General features: G+C 45.0%; 2 protein-coding genes across 2 annotated transcripts in view; one reads left to right on the top strand and one right to left on the bottom strand.

Moving 5' to 3' along the window:
- The window catches only part of LOC128937659 (mastermind-like protein 3), a 29,099-nt gene extending 17,320 nt beyond the window's left edge, over positions 1 to 11,779 (bottom strand). The window contains exons 1-2 of the mRNA XM_054277454.1: positions 11,762 to 11,779; positions 1,605 to 3,077 (exon numbers count right to left, since the gene is read on the bottom strand). Coding sequence (XP_054133429.1) covers positions 1,605 to 3,077; positions 11,762 to 11,779 — 1,491 coding nt within the window. The remainder of the gene's footprint in view (positions 1 to 1,604; positions 3,078 to 11,761) is intronic.
- Positions 11,780 to 12,154: 375 nt separating this feature from the next.
- Positions 12,155 to 17,252, top strand: part of LOC128937660 (CUB and sushi domain-containing protein 2-like) — a 140,979-nt gene continuing 135,881 nt past the window's right edge. The window contains exons 1-2 of the mRNA XM_054277455.1: positions 12,155 to 12,210; positions 12,353 to 12,465. Coding sequence (XP_054133430.1) covers positions 12,155 to 12,210; positions 12,353 to 12,465 — 169 coding nt within the window. The remainder of the gene's footprint in view (positions 12,211 to 12,352; positions 12,466 to 17,252) is intronic.

Below are 17,252 nucleotides of genomic sequence, written 5' to 3' on the forward strand. Positions count from 1 at the left end.
GGCATTAACTCTTCCACACAGGCAGGTCATCCTCTCAGCTCTTTGATGGGTCTTTGAGTTCAGCAGATTTAACAAAAGCAAAGGCAAGAAACAATAAAGCATTGGCAGCATGACCAAGCATCCTCCGCCTCTTAGTTACAAAATGACAAACCTGTAGCTACAATTACAGTCTAAGTCATTATTGCAATATTTCTCTAGATAAGCCTTTTCCAAAAGAAGAGGCTTTAGATCACCTATGTCTAATAAAATAGGCAAGCAGAATTAATATAAAAATATGAACCTTTGAGCTGTCACCATACATCCTGAACCAAAACCACGAGGCAGATGAACATTTCTTTTTGTTTTGCAGTTAACTTTAAATAATATGTGATGTGGTCTGACCTGGTAAAGCTCCTACTTCTCCTTATTGGTTGATCCCCAAACTCCATAAGCTGAAGGAATAACAAAATTTGCTGTATTTCTACATGCATTACAGTGTGAGTCACAGCTAAACCATGCTCAGAATGAAGTATTCCCTGTAGGTGGTGTGTAAACAGCTAATTTGGTGAAAAGATGTTATGCTAAAATGATCAACCATCAATTCTATGAGTGTATTGTACACTATTGGTGTATATCAGATTTCTTGACCTGTTTTGGTGGCACATAACTTCTGCAAAGACATCACTTTGAGAATTGATTATTAACTTTAATCCATTTTAAAACTCTCAATACAACATTTAGAAAATTTGTTCTTGAACCTTTCCATGGGCAGATCTTTACAGGGGCTGCACAGCTAGGAACACCCTGCTGACCGAGGAGGTGATAGGGCATTGATATAAGCAATATTCCAACTGGTTATTAACTCATTACAAAGTATTCCCCACGCCTGGCAACTGCTGCACCAGAGCTTAGCATGGAATACACGAGACAGTGATGCCAGGGCTCTGAAGCCAACATGGCTTTAGCCTCTTGCTGAAAGACAAAATACTTGGGGTTGCTAACGACTACTTGAAAGTCCCAGAATAAACCATCTCATCATCATGGCCCAAGCACCACTAAAAGCATTCTGTTGTTCTTACTTTTTCCAGTTAAAACCAAAAGCACTCAGAACCCAAAATATTTTTCCTTTGCTCCCAGAGCCAAAATGCCAAAAATGCTGTTTAGAGGTAGCTTGATCTCTACCCCAAGAAGAAGGGACCAGCTGCTCCATCTTTTTTTCACAATGCTCGCTACACTGTGGTGAACTAAGCCATGCAGTGGTTTGGGATCCACAACCACCAAGTCTTGCATTACAAAAAAAAGGAAATAAACCCTCCAAGGAAGAATGACTTCTAACTCAAAATTTCCCAGAGTGGCCCCAAGCACTCATCAGAAGAGACACAGGGAGAGAGCACTGAATTAACAACTGAAGCATAGTGCAACATAATTTCAGTTCTTAAAATAATCAGGCTGCAATACCACATGAAAAATCCAAGAAGCATCTGCAATGACATTCCATATTTTCCAGGAGAAAGAGGAGACAAATGGAGGAGACTGCACAAAGAGGTGTCAGACTCTGTATTAGCAACACAAGAGGCCCACTGTACAAAGCCCTTGTATCAGCCTCTGGTTGTGCACTCACTTACCTGACCAAGGGCAGGGAGTGCTGCATATCCCACGGGCTGATTTATCATTCCTTTCTGCTTCATGATGAGCATGCGTTTCTGCTCCTCGCTCAGGTGTGCCACGTGGGCTGGCACCTGGGCCTGCTGGGCCTGCTGCTGCTGCTGGATGTAGGGCACCATGGTGTTCTTCCCGGGGTTTGCCATTGCCGGGGCCATCATCTGACCCAGCTCAGTGCTGAAATGGGTCAGAGGTTTGGTGTTGCCATAAGAAAGCAGATTGGGCTGCTTGCCCAAGGAGTTTGTGACCAAATTATTTGGCTGCTGACTGATCATGTTCATATGATTTTGAGGGAGGTAGTTATTGATTGTGGTCTTCTGGGGGTTGTTTGCCATAGGAGGCACTACAGGGTTTTGGTTGTTAAAGGCTTGAGAATACATCATTGGGCTATTTGGTTTGTCTGCACTGAAGGGTGCTCCGTAGGGACTGGATGGAGGCCCCCCTGGTGACCAGCTTGAGGGCTGATTTGGGTGCTGCTGCTTCTGCTGCATGAGCTTGGCCCTTTGCTGCTGCTGGGCTGCCATCTGCTTGAGCTGCTCGGCTGGGGACAGGTCAGCGCTGGGGCCAGGCCCTGAGCCCGCCACGGCCGAGGCCGCGCTCATCAGGAAGCCATTCCCGGAGCGCCCCTGCGTTTGTCCGGGAGTGTGGGCCTGGCCGGGGGTCTGAGGGGACTGCACCACACAATTTGCTGGAGAGCCAGCAGGGACTGGGGCCAGCGGCGCGCTGGATGCTGAGGCAACGCTGGAGCCTGAGGAGATGTTGGAAAATGGAGGACCGGAAGAAGATGGTCTGACCTGGGGAGATCCCAATGGGACATGAGTGAATGGAGAATGGGATGGATCACTTTTCACGCTCGCGCTCTCCTGAGTCTCTGTGGCAGGCCTGGGATATTCAGGCTCCTTCTTCTCTTCAAAGTCTTCATTGAACAAATCCTGTATATCATCTTCTGGGACGGTGTTCGCCAGCTCGTCTATGAGCTCCTGCCACTCCTGATCATTTAGGTTAATGTCTGAGAAGAGCTTGTTCTGATTGGAAAGAGATGTTTCAGAAGTGTCTATGCAGTTGGAGTCATCCAGGGGCTCTTGCTTTAGCTCCTTGTTGTGCAGGATGTTAAAACCATCATCCAGCTCGCTGCAGCCGTTAACAGGGAGCTTTATCTCAGAAAGCCCACCGTTTTCACCCAAGTCTTCCAGACTACTCCTGTGAGTTCCACTGTTCTGCAGGAGCACAGGAGCTTTCATGTCAAGCTGGTGAAGAGGAGAAACAGCAGGCAAAGGCAGATTAATGGGCAAGCTGTTGATTGCCTCAATGCCTGGCCCATCCTTGCGTGTCCGCTTGCTGGTTGGAGAAAAGCCCCCATCGCAAACTCCATTCTGCTGCTCTCCATTGAGAGGTGAACGTGCGCCTTCCAACTTCCTTTTGACTGTCTCTTGAAGCTTAAAGAAAACAAGAGGAAAGGAAAAAATTAACCATTTGCAGACGCAAAAGAAGTGCTCATGGGCACTGTGACAAGAGGCTCCTCATCAAGCCAGTGACAATAAGTTTCAAAACTGGTTAGGAGGTTTCTCTGATTTCATTCTTATGCCTCGATCACTTTGAAAACACAGTCTAAAAACCCCCCAACAACCAAACACTTCCCACTGTCCCAAACCAAACCTTCCTTTGACTAGGAAAGCAGAACTGTAAAATATGTCTGTGCTTTCCAAGCTGAATCTGTGCTAGCTTCCAAGAAATTTAGGGAGCAAGTTGACTAATTTGACATTTTAGTGCCTAATACAGGGATAAGATTTAAACAGTGTGCCTAACACAGTGAGGAGTCTTAAAATGGAATTTTAAAAAAGAGAAAAAAGGAATCACTAAAACTTACTAGTCACTCCAAATTTTTTTGTTGTTGTTGGAAGTTTCTAGAAGCTTCTTAAAAAAGTAACTGCAATATAATTGATTGACTACTTATATTGAAATGTGTTGTTGACAAAAAAAAAATTGCATAGTTTCATTTGCTTAGCCCTATGTTCTTGGCTAACACATTGAGAATCACTTTTAAGGGAGAAAAAAAAAATCCACCCTAGAAAACAGAAGGTGCTTTGCATAACTTTAACTCAATCAAATAATGAAAAAAAAAAAAGGAATCAACTATGTGACTATGTGCTAAGGGCTAACATAAAACATAAATAGCTAACAGAAATAATGGCCAGGCAAGTCTACAGAAAAGCAAATAAATTGGAATATAGGAATTTTATAAAAAAATAGTGTATTAACATCAGTTTTGAATCTGGTTGTAGAAGCATAGCAAAGAACTGCAGCAAGCAGCAGTCCTCCCCACTCACACCCAAGCAGAGTCCTTTACTTATGTACCAGGCTAAAAAAGCGTCTCTCTTCACTAAGGCAAAAAACAATAGTGGGGAGGGGAGGAAGCAAAGAGGTCACAGCTCCAGCAAACGCCTTCAGGACACGCTTGCATCCTTGATACTAGAACAATAGAAGACAAAATACTGAAAGATTTTATCAGTTTTTAAAGTATTCTTACTGGTAGGAAAGTCCCAGATATGCAACTCCCACCCCTTCCCTAACCTAGAGGTCCTCAACCTTCTTTCTTCTCATAATCCAGATCTCATTTATTTCTCCCCTCCCAGAGGGCTGGTCCCCCTTTCATCCCATGCATAAGATGGGCAAGCAAACCCGTATCTTGCCCGGGTTCTGGGAAGGCTGTGCCCTTCTCTTGCCCCTCTTTCATCACACAGTGCAGAGGGATGTGGCCAGCACAGGCATTGCTGCAGCCACAGCTCAGCGTGCATGGGACACCAAGCTACTGTGAGGCTGCTCTTTTGCAGAGAGCCAGGCAGAAAGACAGTGCCATGAGCCTAAGCAGACCATCAACTCCTTGATTTTCACTGGAGCAGATCAGCTTTTTAATGTGGGAAGTCACTGTTGGCATAAGTGGCCAAGACTTTACTGCCTGTTCCACCCTGCACAAAGCCAGTGTGTGCCAAGCCTCCTGCAGGCAGAAATTCCTCCCCTTTGTGCTTCTGTGGTGCCACACAGACCAGCTGCCCTGTAACCACAGCCTCTGCCCCATGGCTGGGCTCCCCTCTCCAGTGTCTGGTCTCAAAACCCTGAATTTGGAGAGGTGTGGATGCTCATCTTGGAGATGAGAAGGTTCTGGGCAGACCTTTATAGCACCTTCCAGCACCCAGAGGGCCTACAAGAGAGCTGGAGAAGGACTTCTACAAGTGACAGGACAAGTTTGAAATGGATTCAAACTGACAGAAGGTGGGTTTAGGTTAGATATTAGTAAGAAATTCTTCCCGGTGAGGATGGTGAGGTGTTGGCACAGGTTGGTCAGTTGATGTAATGGGTTAAAATAGCATATTTATGTAAATGTAAAAATAGTATACTTAAATACTGCCCTTAATGGGCCCCTCCCACAATTTACAGCTGAAATCACCCATTTCAGCTCCTAAGCCATCACACTGCAAAGTCCCTATTGCCACAGCAGAAAAACTGCATTCCCCCAACAGCAAGTGACTCAAGAGTGAGCCCAATGGGAATGCTCAGGCAAAACCAGGATTTGAAGAAATGTTCAAAATGTGTCATGGCCCTTTACCCCAACTTCATATTGATCAGTGCTGGGATAAAGTAAGAACAGGACATGGTGGCAGGCTTCTCATCATGAAGTAAAGTTCTATAAGGAAAATATGGGGGAAAAAATTCCCTAATGACAAGGCAGGGACCAGTGAGAGTGATTATCTCCTGAGGAATACAAGTGAACTGACTCCATACATTTTGCAAGTTTGAATGAATACTCTACAAAAATATTGGTGAGAGTGATATGCTTTAACATGGTTTCACACTTCCAGGTTTTAAAACATTTACCATTTTATCCTGAATCTATCACCTTATTTGTATATGAATATACAAATTCAAAAGAATTTTCCAAAAAAATCAAAACTATCTAGTGGAAAATAACCAAATAACCAGCCCTAAAAATATCAGTTCCTAAAGTTTCATCATGTGCTGGAACTTGTATGTCCCCCTGTACAAATAGACAGTGACTTTAGCCCAGTATATAAATATTCATAATCATGTTATTATGCATTACAACAAAAAGCAGCTTGACATGAAAACTATTTTCTATGAAATATGAAACATACAGAAGTCGTGCTTTTTTGTAAAAAGAAATTAAATTAAATCTATTCTAATTTTGTTTATCCACATCGTTCTCCTTCAGAAGCTTTTGGATTTGGGGGGGCTAACAGGCACTAATATTTTTGTCTTCTTTGTTTGCTCATTGAAAAACTGTAGGTAGACAAAGACTTAATGTGAAAGGTTTGTTAGAAGGCAACATGCTGGGGAAGCCTCTTGATTCCAGCATTTTGGGGGAGTTGGGAGCCATGACAATAAATGTATCTCCTTTTTTTTGAGGTACAATGCAGAAATACTCTTATCAAATGATTTTAATGAAATATTTCCTTTTCATATCTTGATTTAATTCCCAATCACCATATGAACTCTTGAATGGTTTGGATATCCTACACTGAGCATATACTGGCAAACAGTTTACCACAATCAGGATTCCAGAGTGTCTTAGACTAAAACCCCAGCACTTCCCCTTCCCTCTATAAACACAATCCCTGAAGTAAAATAGTACCTTTTAAAGTACCCTCTCTCTCCTTCTCAGTACAAGCACACAGTTTGTGCATGTTTTATGGCATGCATTGTGAAGATATTAGCAGGAGCTGAGAGATTTAGGTCTCGGAACAGAAGATTGTTGACACATAGAATAAAAACAAAAGGAAAATATCAAAATCAAAGGAAAATATTGAAATAAAACAACCCCCTTTCAGCTTCACAAACTTTTAGCTTTATTCACACAAAATACTTGGCTGATGAATCTTCATTTCACTGCTGTTTTCTACCCCAAAGCACAAGAGGGGGAAGCAGGACTATCAGTTCTTTATAAGCCTTTGAAAAAACTCTAGTCGCAGACTGAGAAAAGGTCAGATTTTGGCAGGTTGACTTTTTAAATGGCTCTCGGTTGGAGGAGAGGCAGGGGCACAGAAACACAAACACACACCGAGCTGAAGGGTTGGGATGCAGCCCATCCTGAAACCCTGGCCAGCGCTGCTCGGACAGGCCGTGGCAGAGCCAGCAGATGCACGGCAGTGTGGGGAGGCTGTGGCAGGGCTTTCATCAGTGAGGAGAGGCTGCTGCGCTTCATCTCCCCAGCAGCAATCCATCTCTCAAAAGGAACGAGACAGAGGTGCAGTTGTTATAGCAACAGCCGGGCCCATCCTCCACCAGGAGCTGCCTTGGTGGGCGGCTGCTCCAGCCCCAGCGCACGGCAGGGACTGAGGCTGTGGCACCAGAACATCCTTTCATTGCTCCTCAAAGAACAGCACAAAAACCAGGGCGAGGCGGGGAGCCGAGAGGATAAATTCTCTCTATGCCCTGTTCACAGGGTCTGACACAGGTCCACTGCTCCTCTGAGCCCCCAGAGCAGGAGGCTGATGTCACTTTGTCACGTGTTTTTGTGTACCAGCTGCATGCAGCCACTGACTTTCCTCTGCCTAGGGCAGCTCCAGCAGCTTCAATACAAGACAAAGGCAGCAATTCTGAGAGGTTTGGTGCACTTGGCTTCCCAGCTCTGCTGGAATGTGCCCTGCTCTGGAGTTATCTTTGGGCTTTGGCTAGTTTCTCTGCTTTCCCACCAGGAGCAAAGTCCATCTCACTCAGAGGATATGCATGGTTACAAAAAACAGGGCTTATTATCTTCTCCACATGCTCTTCTGAGACTCTTTCTGTTAAAAATTGATCATTTCAGTTCTTCATGTTGAATCAGTCTGGCCCACCAGTCACCATGACCTTCAGTTCCTTTCCATGAAATGAATTTAAGTCTTGGGTCTTCCTCTAGGGTTTCTACTCTCCCTCCCAACAGTGTGACCATGTTCACAGGGGTCTTAGGATGAGGGAAGAGATGAGGATCTGACTCCATGTTTCAGAAGGCTGATTTATTATTTTATTATATATATTACATTAAAACTATACTTAAAGAATAGAAGAAAGGATTTCATCAGAAGGCTGGCTAAGAATAGAATAGGAAAGAATGATAGCAAAGGTTTGTGACTCAGCTCTCTGTCCAAGCCAGCTGACTGTGACTGGCCATTAATTACAAACATCCAACATGGGCCAATCACAGATGCACCTGTTGCATTCCATAGCAGCAGATAATGATTGTTTACATTTTGTTCCTGAGGCCTCTTGGCTTCTCAGGAGGAAAAATCCTAAGGAAAGAAATTTTCATAAAAGAGGTCTGCAACACACCAGTGTGTCTGTTCCTGAGTTTTCCCCCTCTTTCTTCTCCCTTCTTCTCCTAGAGCTTCTATAGAAAGATCTTGGTACTTCTTACCTCCAACAGGGAGTAGTTACCATGAGCTCTGCCAAACACCCCCCCCAATTCAGCAGTCTCCAGCCTGTACCCTAAAGACTGAGCAAAGTTTCCTACTTAACTTCTTGTGCTGTGCTTAAATCCTATCAACAATTCAGGAAGTGTCCCAGGGGTGGCTATGAAGTGACACTAAGCAAGTGGATTTGACATGACAGCATCTAAGATCAGTAAGGAATAATCAGCATTTCCATTTGCATGCCAGAAATTCAGCTTCAACCTTTGAAAGGATTTTTTGCATGCACCTCCTTGCTGTATCACCTCTGACACTGCCATTCAAAAGCCAATGTTGCCTGAGGTACAGCCACATCTTGTCACCAGTGTTTTAAGCCTACCAGCTCCACAGCAGCTTCCCAATGACACTTGCAGTGTCCTGCAGAGATCTGTCTCATTTAATCCTGCTTTGGCCCAATGGGGTAAACACTGGCAAAGCAGTGACCTCATTGCAGTGCCAGCACTGCTCCATTTGTGCAAGTCTCAGGAAGGTGTAAGAGCCTATAAGCTGAACTACTGAGCTGGCAGTACCTATTGCTGCCTCTCTCACCCAGCAGCTGCGATCTGCTCTCTCCGAAACTGTCCTTGCAGATGGCACGAGCTGCATTTTCAGGGTGTGTTATGAGAATTTAGTCAGGCAGCCTCCAATTGACGTGTCTGGGAGTTGTTCTGATAAGTCTTCACCCTTTCCAATCTGCTTCGTATCTGGACAGAAGAGAGGGTAATGATAAAAAGCACTCTGGAGATTATTAAAGCTGTGCCTCCCAAATTACCACAAATCAGGATTGAAAAGAAATGCAGGAACCTCTTGTGTTTTAAACTAAGAAGAAGCAAAACAGCACACCTGGTGCTGTTGCACGTGCACCACAGCTACTCAGCAGCTCTTTAAACTGTGTATGTGACACTGGAATGGTTTCCTGGGAAAAATCTTGTCCCAGTCCATCCTTGCACGAGCACAAGTTGTAGCAGGCTAGTGAATATGTTGATGGCATCCTGGCTGCCTAGCAAAGGGGTATGTTGGACATGAAAGCATTCCTGTCCTCTGCAAAGGAGGAGCAGCTCTGTGACACAGGCTCTGCTCTCCTTGTCATTAAGGCACCAGTAGCATGTGAGCTCTATTCCTGACTTCAGAACTGACAGACCAAAACCTTGTCTGACTGATGTAAGGGAAAAGCCCTTCCTATGCTTGGGGCAGGCAAATTATCTTCCAGCTGCTTGCAAAATACTGCCCTGGCACAACCTACATACATAATATATTACTGCAGACTATCCTCAGAGAAACTCTGAAGGAAGAACCAGAAGAGATGGTGAAGGCATGACAGAAATCCCCTGATGGCACCACAGATTGCCATGGACTGTGAGTTCCTACTGGATCTCTGTTACTACCGAAGCCTGTCTAGTGCATGATCTCTAGCAGAGAGACCAGGCGGACAGAAGGCTGAAAGCAGAAATGGCACAGTTGTCTTCCTGCACATTCACATCCCTGGTGTTAACTCCCAACACACATCACCTCGTGGCAACAGAGCTACGTGTTCCATAGGTGCATGAGGCAGCACCTTCCAGTTCCTCAAATCAGTGTGGGCTAAGTCATTCCAGGCATTCTTCCACATGGCTAAGTTCAAGTTCATGCTTTCTGAAGCAAAGTGTTTCATACAACTGGAAAAGGAAGGAAATGAGAGCCACATGGTCTACACACTGTACCTGTTCAAGCCCACAGATTTTAGTCACCCTCTTGAGGTAACACCATAAATGAGGCTTCCACTTGAAAATAATTTAAATATCAAATTAACAGATTTCCACAACTAACACATTAAAAGAAAAATCTTGTGAATAGGTCATACTGTGCTGCAAACAAAATGGTAAATTTAGCCTCCTTTTTCCCATCTGTTCCCTGAACAGGCAGCTTGGCCGAGGACATAAGTCAGCTGAAGATTTCCCTGCAAGGACAAATACCTTTAAAGGAGTGCAGGTTATCTAAGTACAGATTGAACAATTAATGATACAGTAAGAATTGCAAAGCAGACCCAAGATATTTCACCTGAAATAGCAGGATTTGAGATGGAATTCCTGCCTTCAGTCGTGCCTTTGACTCCTGCACGGGGTTTGCAGCATCCACACCAGGAATTCTCATCGTATTTGGGTCCATTTAAGAAGAACTAATGGCCAAATTGCTGATAATCGAATTTCAGGGTGCTCCAAATCTGTGTGCAAACATCTCCTCCTGCTGCTCCAGTGCTTCTGCCTCACTTTGTGACACTTTATTGATTTTTTTTCCCCCTTCCTTTTCTTCCTCTCTGCGTGGAAACAAATTAAAGCAGGAATTGGGATTGTAAATAGATAATGGGACGTGAATGCAGAGTAATCAGTGCCAGCCATGTACAGCCATACTAATTGTGCCAGGGGAGGGAAAGGGATAAATATTTCATGCCTGGATTCAGTGGGAAGTGAGAGAGCAAGGAAAGAAATAAAAAAGAGTTGAGAAGGCCTCACTTCAGTGCTTTTTCTTCAAAAAGAGTTTTGATGGCATTAACCCCTCCTTGTTTTGAATTAAGGAATTTTGTTTAATGTGGAGGATTTGGTGTCACACAAGGGAAAAACATCTCAGGTTTGGGATGAATCCACCCTTCAAGGATGTGCTGATCAAAACCAAATCCAGGGATGTGGGACAGGAGAAGTTGAGCCTCATTCAGGCAGCTTTGCTTCATTCTTGTCTGGTTTTTATCTCAGGCACTTGAATTACAGCTGTGAAAGGGAAATTTGGCTCTGCATAGCTAAAGATTATTCCTGAGGGGTTTGCTGCTGCAGAATAAACAATGAAATGGCCCTTGAGGGGTGAAAACATTGAATTTAAGGGTGTTGTCATAAAAACCAGCCAGGAGAACTTACTCAGGATGGGTTTGGGGCATCCCATGTTTGATCTCAGCCCCAAATCTGGGTTTGGGGCATCCCTTGTTTGATCTCAGCCCCAAATCTGTTTGTTTGAACTCAATCTTTGAGAAAGTTTCCAATTCAGTGGGTTCAGCTGCCTTGGAGTTCCCCAAGGATGGCAAAAAGCCACAGAGGATCCATTTCTGCTCCACCTCATCCTCCTGAAAGAGCTGGGAACAGGGATGGAGAGAATCCATGGAGAAATGATTGGGAACAACCTTAAATCCCAGTTTTAAATCATCCCAGAGCACTTCAGGATCCAGGCACGGGATAATCCAGGGTTTGGATTGTACTGTAGGTGGCAGAGATGCTTTAGTTATGCACTAATCACCCTGCCAGCTCATTAAGGGACTGGGAGCGCAGGGATGCCATTAATTAACGCTGCCAATTCCAGCCTGAGGTCACCTCTGGATGGGCTGGGTGGCTGAAGGGCTCTTCAGGTGCTCCATGGGCTGCCAGGTCTGCTGCTAAATAATGTTTAATAATCAAATCTGAAATATCTTCCGGATGGAACAGATTCCCAGGATCCTTTTGCCTTTGTTAAAAAAGCAGGGGGTGTTGGGATGTCAAAAAAGAATGTTGGAATGGTAAAAATGGGGTGTTGAAATGGCAATAAAAGGTGTTGGATGCCACTGAAAGGTGTTGGAATGCCAATAATGGGTGTTGAAATTGCACTAATTTTTAAATAAGTGATAATTAGGGATTAAAATGATTAACTTTCATTAGCAGGAACACAGAGAGCATTGGTGTCCTCACCATGGTGAATGTCACCATTGTGGACCTCAGTCTCAGTCTGAAGTGTTGTTCCAGTCTAAAACTTGGTTTGGGACAAAACTCAGCCAGGAATTGTGATCTGGAGTTAAAAATGAAGCAAACAACATCATGTTTTAAAAGGAAATAAAATTATGAACAAATATGAAGGGCTGCTGCTGGGTTCTGGAGTTGTTCATTTGTGATCCTGGCTGGAATCTTCCTCAGGTTGGGATTGGTCATAAATAAAATAAAAAATAAGGATGTTCTTGCCATCCTTTCCCTTCCTGAGTTAAAATAAACAAGATTTTGGAGTGGGGTTAACCAAATGTGAAGAGATGAGCTTGGGAATGTTCTGTGCCTTAGGAAAAAGGACTGGGAACCTCTGTAATGACAAACATGGAGCCCTCAGCAGGGATTCCCATCAGGAATATGGGGCTGGAGGTAGCCCTGGAGTGGGGAGGGGGCTCTCCTTGGCTGTGTGGTACCCACAGAGGAGTTCCCAAAGTCCTGGGGGAGGATGATTGGCCTGGAGAGGGGGATTTGGGGTGTCCTGACGTGGTCCTGACGTGGCTGTGCTGCTTTGCTCTCTTGCAGGTTCACTGGGATGAATTTGCCTGCCCCTGTGATCAGCAGCAAAAATTGGCTGAGGCTGCACTTCACCTCTGATGGCAACCACAGGCAGAAGGGCTTCAGTGCCCAGTACCAAGGTAAGGAGGGAGAAATAAATGCCCTGGCCTGGCCTCACCCACCCCAGCCAGCCTCTTTCACCTATTCCACAATCATTCCAGTTTGATTTCCTCATTCCTCAATTTCACAAATCATTCCAGTTTGATTTCCTCATTCACCCATTTCACAACCATTCTGGTTTTATTTCCCCTTGTGGCCACCCTAGAAAACGACTCCAACTCTAATTAACTCTAATGGTTTATAAAAACATTGGTCTTGTAAGCCAAAGATTGAAGACTAGAGCTGTAAGGGGATAGAATATAAGAAAATAAAGATGGTGTAGAAAGAACATGGGTCTTTTAAGCCAAAGATTGAAGACTAAAGCTGTAAGAATATAAGAAAATAAAGATGGTGTAGAAAGTGATCTTGCCCCTAAGGAGTTGCAGCTGGGCCTAATTAGCAAAGATTAGGAACAGGCCCGACTTTAACAGGCCACAGCTGTAACTAATGAGGAGAAGAGTGCTATAAAAGAGTGGGTGGGTGGTTGAGAAGGGAATTGGGGTTAGTTGTCTGTTGTGGGAAGGAGAAAGAGTCACAGAGGAGCTCTGAGGAGATGTCCATGAGAAACACCAAGCAGGTATGGAACCTTTGTGATAGGAAGCAACAGCATGGAGCCCCTGTGATAAGGAGGCAACATAAACCCTTCTTAGAGGTTACCCCCCCATCTCAGGAAGAAAGGGCTCAAATCTTCTTTTCCAGCTCCCAAAGCTGATTTTAGGCTAAACTTCTTCCTACCCCCTAAACAACCTGAATTGCCCCTTGAGGTAAGGGGCACACACCAGCTCCAACACCACAAACAAGCCAACAACGACCCTCAGCCTCCATTTTAGAGTAACCCCAGCCAGGAATCCCCAGCTGCCTCCCTGCATGGTCCTGCTGCTGTTATTTTCCAGCTGGAATTCCCCAAAGTGTGGTGTTCATAGAAAAACCCAGCCTGGTTTGGGTTGGGAGTGACCTTAAAGCCTATCCACTGACACGTCCACTGTCCCAGGGTTCTCCAGGTCCCCTCATGGCCTTGGACATTCCCAGGGATTCAGGAGCTTCTCTAGGAAATCCATCTCAGCCCCTCCTCACCTTCACAGGGCAGAATTCAGGATTGGGATAAAGATTTCAGGATGGGGATGTTCAGGTGCTGTTGAGGGACAGGAGATCCTTTGGCAGTGAAGATTCTGCTCCTGGTGGGACCAGAATGGATTGAGTGGATTCCTTGGAGGTGTTCTCACCACTCCTGTGGTGTTTTTGAAGGAGGTTGTGGGTGCAGGATCCATGAGAGGGGGAATGAAGTTGGGAAGAAGCAGGAATGGTTTGAGTCCCCTCAGGGAGCTCCGCAGGTTTGTTCTCAAGAAGCCTTTGCTGGGAAAAAGCTCTGGAGAGGAGTCAGGGAGAAGGGAGAGGATTTTCTTTTCCTTGGATAAATCCACAGAGCTGCCTCGTTTGGGTGCTCTTAGCAGGGCTGTCATGGCCTCAACAAATGAACCACATCGTTATTTAACTTCCCTGCTTTCCTTGAACCTGTAAATCACTTTAAACTGCAAGAAAAAACAAGGAAAAAAGGACTTTAAACAAGGAAAAAAAAACCCTTTTGTTGTTGCTGTGCAGCATAAATGTCTGGAAAAAGCAGCTTCCCTGTGGATGGCTTTTCCATGGCTGTCAGGATTGCAGCTTCCACCAAAGCACCTGTCTTTGTCAGCCTTTCCCTGCACAGCAAAGTCAGGGTGAATGTCCCCATTCCCCTGCTCAGAGAAATGTCAGGGGGTTCTCATCTCATGTGCAGAGGGGATGGAGTGTTGGAAAATGAACTGAACTCCCCATTCTGAGCTGGAATCAGGACAGGACCTCAGCCCAGCTGCCAGAGGGACCTGCTCTCGTTTTCCCACTGTTTTTGTGGAGTTTGGCAGCTTCTTTCTGCCTTTCAATGCTTAAAAACCCAGCAAAACAAGCAGCCAAGCAGTGAAGATTCCCAGGGATGAAGGGAAGGTGTCTGCAGGCAGTGGGATCTGCAGGACAGGAGATGCTGAGACTTTAAAAACCTCCCTGTAACCCTTTCCACAACCTGGCCTGGCCATAAATATTTCAGTGGCGATAAATCCCTACAAAACAGGCCATGTAATTCCACAGCAAGCACAGCAGCTGAAATGCATTTTTCATCAGGAGAGCTGAATCAGGATCAGCCAGGAGAAGCAAGGGGAGGCTTTAGGGTGGCTCTAATTTGCTGTCTGTTTTCCAAAGACGTGTCTGTACATCATTTATGAACCCCCTGGGTCCTCTGGGACGGGGTCTGGCTTTGCTGATAATCTATAAGAAAACAATTTCCCTTCCAGCTTGTTTAAATTGATCCCGAGTTTTGCAGAACACCTTCCCTGTCTGTTCCCCCTCTGCTCTCCCTAATCCGTGCCCTCATTTGGAAATCACTTTAGGAATGTAAAAGCAAGGTTAGATGCAATCAGGCTGTGGAGAGGGTTTTTGTTTTTGTTTTTGTTGTTGAACACAGCAAATTCATTTTGTTCCCTTCCTGGGAGAGTTAAATATTTCCCTTTTCCCTTTCATTAAGGTGAATCTTGATTTTTGCAAATGTTTTTTCCCCATTCCCCATGTAAGGAAGTCAAAGGGACTGGGAGAAATGTGTGCAGAGAATTATTCTTAAAAATTATTTTTTATTTTCCTCCCCATCCTGTCTCCTCAAAAAGGTGGAAGAAAATAATCTACAAGTTTTTAATCAGGTGAGGTGGCAGCACCTCAGTGTCCCCCCCATCAGAGGAGCTGGGTGGGAATTTATAAAATCAGAAGGTTTTGGGAAAGCTGCAAAGGCTGGAATTGGAGAGATGGGAATGCTGCCCTGGCTGCTGCCCCTCTCTGCACATGTTTTATGGCAGAACTTGGCTCCCTAATTGCTCTGGAGCTGATTGGTACCAACACATAATTGCAGCTTTTATCGATCTCCCCGCCCCGGCCGCTTCCCTTCCCCGCAGGAGGAAGATAAATGGGATGAGCTCCAGCCCTGCACAGGACAGAGCTGCCTCCTTCAGGGAGGGGCTGGGGAGCTCCCTGCTGCTCGCCAGAGACACCTAAATGGCTTGGTGAGGGAGTCATGGAGTCTTGGAATGGTTTGGAATGGGTTTAAATCCCACCCAGTTCCACCCCTGCCGTGGGCAGCGACCTCCCAATGTCCCAGGGTGCTCCCAGCCCCATCCATGGCTTTGGTCTACAGATCTGTCCATGGGTAGATCTGTGGTTCTACCCATGGATGGATCAGTTTGGCTTGAGTTTGGACAGATCTTCGTCCCTCTTTGTCCTGGATCTCCCACTGCTCATCTTGGATCTTCCATTTCTCATCTTGGATCTTCTACTCATTATCCTGGATCTTCCCCTCTTCATCCTTATCTCTCACTGCTCATCTTGGATCTTCTACTCTTTATCCTGGATCTCCCACTGCTTGTCTTGGATTTTCTATTTCTCATCTTGGATGTTCTACTCTTTATCTTGAATCTCCCACTCCTCATTTTAGATCTTCCCCTCCTTGTTTTTGATCTTCCCCTAATTTTCAATCTTCCCCTTTTCATGTTGGATCTTCCATTCCTCACCTTGGATCTTCTATTTCATTTCTTGGATGTCCTACTGCTTATCTTGGATCTTCCCCTCTTCATCCTGATCTTCCATTCCTCATCTTGGATCTTCCACTCTTTATCCTGATCTTCTATTCATCATCCTGATCTTCCATTTCTCATTTTGCATCTTCTCCTTTTCATCTTGGATCTTTCCCCTCCTCATCTTGGATCTTCCATTTCCCATCTTGGATCTCCCCCTCCTCACCCTGGATCACACCCTTGGGTTCCAGAGGGATTTTTGCCTCCTTCCATGTGACCTGTGGAGTCTCCAGTGCAATTCTGGATAATCCCAGTGCTTGTGCAGGCTCTGATTCCCAAAATCCATTGCTCAGGCTGCCAGAAGAGGGATTTTTCCAAAGAGTTTCATTTGAGGGGGTTTCTCTTCACCTCCAAGAACCCCTGTGAGCATCCTGCTGCTGAACCATCCCAGCAGGAGGGAGAGATCCAGGCAGGATTTGGATTTAACAGCAATTCCCCCAACAAGGAGAGCAGAGCTTCATGGAATAGTTTTTTTTTTTCCTGTTGCTGTTGCTGAAACACTGTTTTCCAAATTAAAAATAAATAAATGTCTGCTTAAATCCTCATTTAGAGCAACATGAAGTGGTTTGAAAGGAACAGCCCGGCCTGCCTGCCATGCTGGCAGAGCTTTGTAATGTCATCTCTCAAATCTGACAGGATGCTGAGTATTCCATTAGATCTGTTGGATGTGTGTGAGCAGCAAAAGCCTCCAGAAAACAGGAGTTTCTGTTCATCCAATTATCCTGACACAGTCCTTTGTAGTACTGCTCCACATTCCAATTTACAAACAAAGTAGATTTTCAAATACAGGATTTTTGAGGGCAGGGAGTGGGAGAATTGTTCTTATTTGTTTAATTTTTTTTTAAAAAGCACGAAACAAGTGGTGCTTTGCTGTGCCTGGTTCTGATCTAAATGGAGTCATTTGTAAAGTCTGACTTCCATCATTAGGGCTCCGAAATGAAGGATGAGGAGGAGAGGATGCAGTGATCCCTCTTTATCAATTTATCTTCACCAATTTATCTTTATCAATTCTCCTGGAAAGGGACACGGTGCAATTAGGGGAGGAGATGTTTCCTGGGGATGCAGCTCAGGCTCTGAATTTTGGGATTGCTGCTCAGTGTTGAGTGTCTTGTTGCCATTGCTGA

Source organism: Melozone crissalis, unplaced genomic scaffold, assembly GCF_028551555.1.
Source record: "Melozone crissalis strain CALT ecotype California unplaced genomic scaffold, PUWL_Pcris_2 ptg000020l_1, whole genome shotgun sequence".
Classification (NCBI taxonomy): Eukaryota; Metazoa; Chordata; class Aves; order Passeriformes; family Passerellidae; genus Melozone; species Melozone crissalis.